This window comes from Clarias gariepinus, chromosome 3, assembly GCF_024256425.1.
Source record: "Clarias gariepinus isolate MV-2021 ecotype Netherlands chromosome 3, CGAR_prim_01v2, whole genome shotgun sequence".
In the NCBI taxonomy this organism is placed as follows: domain Eukaryota; kingdom Metazoa; phylum Chordata; class Actinopteri; order Siluriformes; family Clariidae; genus Clarias; species Clarias gariepinus.
In genome coordinates, this window is record NC_071102.1 from 43,583,760 (window position 1) to 43,591,278 (window position 7,519).

The 7,519-nt window shown below is 40.8% G+C and overlaps 1 protein-coding gene across 2 annotated transcripts in view; it reads left to right on the forward strand.

Annotated features, from left to right (window-relative positions):
• rbm20 (RNA binding motif protein 20) overlaps window positions 1-5,926 on the forward strand; it is a 51,901-nt gene extending 45,975 nt beyond the window's left edge. For both annotated transcript variants that reach the window (XM_053493442.1, XM_053493443.1), the window contains exons 12-14: window positions 594-707; window positions 888-1,009; window positions 4,693-5,926. In XM_053493442.1, the coding sequence (XP_053349417.1) occupies window positions 594-707; window positions 888-1,009; window positions 4,693-4,752 (296 nt within the window). In that variant the 3' untranslated portion in view covers window positions 4,753-5,926. The remainder of the gene's footprint in view (window positions 1-593; window positions 708-887; window positions 1,010-4,692) is intronic.
• Window positions 5,927-7,519: the final 1,593 nt, after the last annotated feature.

A 7,519-nucleotide genomic window follows, 5' to 3' on the forward strand; every position in this document is an offset into this window, starting at 1 on the left:
TCTCTCCACGCCTCCTGCCTCCAAACGGCAGTTCCTCTACAGTGCTTTCTGGCCCAGACGTGAAGTACTGAATTGAGCAATGTCTCATTCACCAAAATAGACGAAGACTGCCAAGCAAACATTCTGGCAAAATACAATATAATCAATCCTAATCTTTTCCATTAGGGCTGTCAATGTGATTAATTAACACATGTGATTGATCTAGAAATTTTGCCACGTTACTATTTTTAACGCAAATTAATCACATAAAAATATTTGACTACAATGGCTTCCCATAATCGCAGCACGGTTACCCGGCTGTGTGTGATAACGGCACGTTTAAAGCGTATCGTAAGATGACTAAAGGAGCATCACCGGGTCTGCTGAACAACAAGTTTCGTTTAAAAAAAAACTTCTAGATGTTAATGTTAATGTTTGATACATTATAAAATCTTTTTCCTCTAACCAGTGTGTCGTGCATTTCGGTATTGCAAAATTGTACATCTACAATAAACGTAAATCGAAGTATTGTAAAATTGTGATTAATCGCGATTAATCGCAGTCTATGACTGTGATTAACTAGATTAATTTTTTTAATCGATTTCTGATTTTAGACACAGTTCAGCAGATTTCACAGCCAGCGAGTTCACCACAGAGGACAGGCATCGAAGCTCCATCACCATCACGAGAGCAGGAGAAGATTATCAGTGAGCACAGCATCCCGTTAGGTAACTCCGCACTCGAACCCGGTCTCGGGACTCAACACCTAAAATCAGTTTTGACTTGTACAAGCATGCAGTAACACCGATGTGACAAACTGAACACATGACCTCAAATCTAAAGACACTTTTTCGACTCTGTGTGTGTGTGTGTGTGTGTGTGTGTGTGTGTGTGTGGTTCTACTGTAGGTGTGGAGTTCATTGTCCCCAGTACAGGCTTTTACTGCAAACTCTGCAGCCTTTTCTACACCAGCGAAGAGACGGCCAAGACCACGCACTGCCGGAGCACCGTCCACTACCGCAACCTGCAGGTCTGAACCCAATCCGTACAGAGTACTAGACATAACCTTGACATATTAAATAATCTTGGGTCCAGCTCCTAGGGAGCGAAACGCAGACATCGTGGCGTCGGTTCAAGCTGATGATTTCCAAAAGACAGAGGTCAAATGATGAGTATTAACCATCTGCAGCATACACAAGTGAGCAACGTGCATCCAAATGGCTTTGTGTCAGCTGGGTAAGATAAGTAGGCTGATAACAGTAGTGGTATGCTGAGAGCTCGGAGACAGATTTCATTACCCGCCCCATCAATACACCATGCTGTTATTAGTTATGACAGGACATGCTCAGTGGGCTAAAAGTAGACCAGAGGGGACGACTCAGAGAGGACACACGGGCTGAGACAAAAACAAGCCTGAACATATACAATAACACAGAATACATGAAATCCTTAAATAATTTAGATAATCAAACTAATTATATTATTATGTAAAGACAACTTAAGTGAATTTAAAAAGGATTTTTAAAAATTATTATTTTATTTATTAAGGGAAAAGAGCTGTCCAAACCTGTCTGGCGCTATGTGAAAAAGATAACTGGTTGTCTCACCCTTGGCGGGAATAACTGGAGTCAGGCATTTGCGATTACTGGCAATGAGTCTATCACATCGCTGTGGAGGAATTTTGGCCCGCTCTTCTTTGCAGAACTGTTTTAATTGGCTGAACATTGGAGGGTTTCGAGCATGAACGATCTATTTAAGGTAATGCCACAGGATTTAAGTCTGGACCATTCAGAGGTGGACTTGCTGGTGTGTTTTGGATCCTTGTCCTGCTCCTGTACATAACTGCGATGGAGCTTGAGGTCACAAACTGATGGCCAGACATTCTCCTTCAGGATTTTGTGGTAGAGCGCAGAATTTATGGTTCCATTAATTATGGCAAGTTGTCCTGGTCTTGAAGCTGCAAAACAGCCCCAGACCATCACACTACCACCACCATGTTTGACTGTTGGTTTGATGTTCTTTTTATGAAATGCTGTGTTAGTTTTATGCCAGGTGTAACACCCTCCAAAAAGTTCATCTTTTGTCTCATCAGTTCCAAGAATATCTAGTCAAAAGTCTTGGGGATAATCAAGATGTTTCTGGCCAAATGTCAGATGAGCCTTTGTGTTCTTTTGGGTCAGCCTTGGCTTTCACCTTGGAACTCTGCCACAGATGGCATTTTTGCCCCCAGTCTCTTTCTTATTGTTAAATCACGAAGACTGGCATCAGCCGGCAGTAATCAAGCCTGGGCGTGGCAGGTTAAATTTAACCCAGTTTGCCAAAAAATACGGTTTATCACAGTTCATTAATGATTAAGCATGGGAGCAATTACTTTTTCACATAGGGTCGAGGCAGGTTTGGACAGCTTTTTTCCCTTAATAAATGAAATCATTTAGTAACTGCATTTTGTATTTACATGGGCTATCTCTGTGTAATATTGACATTTGTTTGATGATCTCAATTAATTATGTGTAACAAAAAAATTAAGCGAATATTTTTTCACATCACTGTACAGTATGTATATGGTGTTTACAATACAATTGTAGATTTAGATTTTATTTAAGTTAATTTTATTTTTTATCTCATTATACATCTGAGCAGTTGAGGGTTAAGGGCCTTGCTCAAGCGCCCAACAGGGACTTAGTGGTTGTGGGATTTGAACCTGGGGCCTTCCAAACTGTAGTCCAGTGTCCTAACCACTGACCAAGCCCTGACCCACAAATCCCTAATCATAAAAAAGACAACTAGTTCATAGTTAGGGCGTATCCTGTTAAAGGTGGTTATAGGGCTGTTGTTTAAATACTTACCCAGTCACTTAGGCACGAGGCAGGAAACATCCTCGATTCGTTGCAGAGCACACGCACACACAAACACACACAAATGCTCATTCACACAATACGGGCAATTTGGGAACGCCAATTAGCCAAATCCGTATGTCTTTGGATTGTGGGAGGAAACTAGTGTACCTCGAGGAAACCCACCAAGCACTGGGAGAACATGCAAACTCCATGCACACAGACCCGAGGTGGGAATCGACCCCGGATGTGCAAGGCTACAGTGCTAGCCGCCCGTTGTTTAAATACGAACTATATTTCTCCAGAATTGCTACTCCTTTAATCCACAGCCTCAAAACAAACTGCCTTTCCAGTCCAAAATTCATTGTTTGGCTTGGAACGGATCTACAAAATACGGAACTTTGGAGCGTGTCATGCTCTACAGATTTTATCTCCACACATACCTTGTGTTGCTCAATTTGGACAAACTTCACCTAATGCACCTGCTGCGTTCAAATGACCATGTCACATGGTTTAGGAGGTCACTTTCTGAGGTCACAAATTGCTGTGTGCCTTTATTGACTGTAAGCCAAAGAGATGTACACACATAGCACGCCGAGGAGTGTACTAATGGAATAATTAGTGTGAATGTGTGTGTTCATATTGCTGCGGTATTTAGAAACCATTAGTGTGTGAAGGGCAGCAGGCGCTGACCGGGCGTGTGTTCAGGATTGAGTTGCCTATTAGTCCCTCTCAGACACACCTCGTTCTCTTTCTCTCTCTCTCTCTCACACACACACACACACACACATTGCAGGCATTTACAACATGAGGAGTAGCAGCTGCTCTGTCACTCACAGCACTCACAGTGGGGACAGGGGTGTGAGACAGAATGAAAGAGACATGGACGGGTGTTGATGTGCTCTTATAGGAAAGGAATCAACGCATAAATGTTGAAGAGTTTGTAGAGAGGTTAAAAGGTTAAAGGTTAAAATAATCTGATGACCTTTAATGTAATCAGTGATATTATTATTATTATTTGAGGTTGAAGCCCACGTACATGTCTGTGTGTCTCTCTGTACAGCAGAACTCTCTGTCTAACTTATTAATACAAAGAAATCCCATTCTGTAAGGTTGAGTATCTTACGCCTTGTTTACACTAAGTTGTCCTTCTTTGGTGGTCAGACAAATACACTCCCTGTTCGGTAATCGGAGAGTGAATCACAGATGAGAAATGGAAAAAGGAGATAAAAGGATAAAGATGAAGTTTTGTCTTAAAACCACTCCAGCGTGTTAAAATTCACTTATACCACTTCAGCGCTGTTATTTCAGCCAAAGTGAAAATATGAACTAATCCCAGTAAAAATATTAACTTTATCTTTTCTAATTAATATCTATTGGTGCAGGTGTTTGTTTACATTGAGCCAGTAGCGCATTAGTAGATTATTTTAGAGTAGATTATTAAATCCCACACATAACTGTTCATAAAATCGCTTTTACTCAACATGTTGATTTCACTTATGGTGCAGATTAAACGTCAGGCAGATATCCAAGTACTGCCAAAGTTGCATTAAATCCTCTCCAGACAGTTTTGCGTGATGCTGTGACAAAATTTGGTTGGACAGACATACAGATATACAGACAGAAATTTTTCTAAGGCTGGTTTCAGGCCCTCCATATGTATGCAACATAAAGATAACATGAGTTCTGGCGATAGACAAAAGCTTTCTTTTATTTATATAGAAAATAAAAAACATATAAGTGTTTTAAATCCTTTTATAACATTATATACTGTAGCACTTTATCAATTATAACATTTGTGATTCGTGAAAACAGTACTGCATTTAGAAATCGGTTGGTTCTTTTTTTTCCAATTTTGTTCTTGTCATTGTGTCTGCAGAAATACCTGTCTCAGCTGGCCGAGGAAAGTCTGCTGCGCTTCTGTTCAGACGCAGAGTGAAAATGAAGCACACCAGCATGCTTCAGTAGCATGAGCACCCACTCACTCACTCTGAGACGAGGAGGAGAACAAAACCAGGCCAGAGAGAGAGAAAGAGAGAGAGGAGAGAGAATGTATGTACTAGAGAAAGTGCAAGTAACTGCTGAAGAAAAAATAACGAGATTGTGTAAGAGTGATGAACCGCACAATTGGAGCACAAATTTAGAAAACAATTGCTAAAAAAGAAGAGTGACGAGATGACGTCATTAAGGCGCATATGGTTATGGATACCTTTTCGTCAGCTGCTGAAGAAGAGCGACGAGACCACGTCATTCAGATGCTGAGAAAGGGCAAAGATCTGCAGATTTAAAGCTAAATTTCAGAAAATGATCGCCGTTAACGAAGAGCGACAAGATGACGTCATGACGACCGTAAACCATCATGGAAAGCCAGAAAGGCTTGTTACATCATCACTGTTCTCAAACATGGCATTTTAACACATCTTCTCTTCTATACAGAACAGCATATGATGGCTCCATGATTTTTTTATCATTATTATTAAAAAGTAATTTTGTAATTTTCCTAATGATTCTGAACTCATACAAAGCAGTATGATGAAAACAGCACTGAAATACGGCGTAACCGGGTTCGAACATGTAAATGGTGTAAATGTGCTAATCTTGCCTTGAAAGAAACAGTCAGTGAACCAGAGCGAGCCTTTTTACAGTAAGTGATCTTGTGAACCTGGGTGTGAGCTGTGCCACAAATAACACAGCGAAGTGAAAGATGAAAGGGGAAGTCGGCTATTTTGGAGCACGGCTCCAACACCACACACACCACAGAGTCAGAGTGTACAGAGTGATGAGGAAAGGTGACGTGTGAATCAGAGAAAGGGGTTAAGTTATTATTTTTTAATGCACTGGATGTTCTTGGGAACTGGAAGACGCCGGCCACATCTTGAACCCGGACTGTCCTCAGGTCAATGTTAATAATGCAAGATGTTTTATTTTAAGAAATATAAAACTCTATAAGACTCTCTCATCCACGCTGTGTATAATGCTTTTTTTAGTGCTACTTGAACTGGACCGGACCATGTGTGATGATTTTCCTGTCTGAGACGAAGCTGTGTACAGAAAAAAATTATTTTGCATGTTTTGTACACTTATTATTAGTGTCCTGCTTTTGAGGCACGACCGTTTTTTTTTTTTGAAAATGTTGTTCAAATGTTTCAATTTAAACTGTTTAATAAACATTTGGAGAAAATCTTCTGTCACGTTATTGTGTGTGTGCGTGTGTCAAAATATACAGTACTTAGATATAAATACACTCCTGGCCAAAAAAGTCACCAGGATTAAATTATTAAAGTCTCTTTCTGGAATTATTATTATTGCAGTAATTAATTTGGTTCAGTTGTAAAGTTATTTAACTCTACCTGATGCAGTGAGGAGCTTGTAATTTCTTACACAACAATGTCAGAAGACATATCATGTAGTCCTGAAGAAAGAAAACTACTTATCGTTAAGAATAAGAAGTAAAAAAGCTTCAGTAAAAAAAAAAGATAGGACAAAGATTGAAATGTGCAGCAATGGAAGAAGGTCATGTGGTCTGATGGGACCGGATTTACCCCTGTTCCAGAGTGATGGATGCATCAGGGTAAGAAGACGGGTGATAAATGAATGTGACTCTGGACAGAAATAAATGTTGTAACATTATCATAACGATGCCATGCCGAGTGCAAAAGGAAAAGGCGGTATAGCAAAATATTAGTGTGTGACCCTTTTTTTTTTGGCCTGTTAAATTATTTTACTTTTTTTTCTGCATTCCTCTCATACCATGACTACTTATGTGTGATTGTCACAGATTTTTTTTTCTCCAATTTTTATGAACAAGGGAGATGTGCGATCTACAGCAACTACAGAGGCATAAAGCTAATAAGCCACACCATAAAGTTATGGGACAGAGTAGTGGAAGCTAGGTTGAGAAGAAAGTTGACAATTTATTAGCAGCAGTACAGCTTCACACCGAGAAAGAGCACCACAGGTGCCATCATTGCTTTGAGAATGCTGATGGAGAGGAATAGAAAAGGGCAGAAAGAGTTGCATTGTGTGTTTGTAGATCTAGACAAAGCGTATGACAGGGTGCCCAGAGATAAACTGTGGTATTGCAGGAGGAGGTGCAAGAAATTGTATGTACAAGGACAGCGTTATAGTGGTGAGGAGCGCCGTAGGTACAACCGATTGGTTTAAAGTGGCGGTGGGAATGCATCAGGGTTCGGCTCTAAGCCCCTTCATATTTGCAGTGTTTAGGGACAGGTTGATGGATGAGGTTAGACGAAAGTCGACATGGAATATGATGTTTGCGGATGATATTGTGATCAGCACCGAGAGTAGGGAGCAGGTTGAGATGAGTCTAGAGAGGTGGAGGGATGTGCTGGAGAGAAGACATGAAGATCAGTAAGAGCAAGGTGGAGGACGTGTGTAAATGTGACGTGTGGTAGAGAAGTGAAGAATAGGGTGCAGGGGGGTGGAGTGGTTGGAGAATAGTATCAGAAGTGATCTGAAAGGTGTTGGCGAAAGTTTACAGGACGCTTGTGAGACCAGCGATGTCGTACGGTTTAAAGACTTCGCCGCTGACAAAAAGACAGGAAGCAGAGCTGGAGGTGGCGGAGCTGAAGATGCTGTGATTTGCTTTGGGGGAGACACGAATGAGCAGGATTGGGAATGAGTATATTAGAGGGACAGTGCAGGTAGGATGCTTTGGGGACAAAGTTAAAGAGCACAGATTAAGA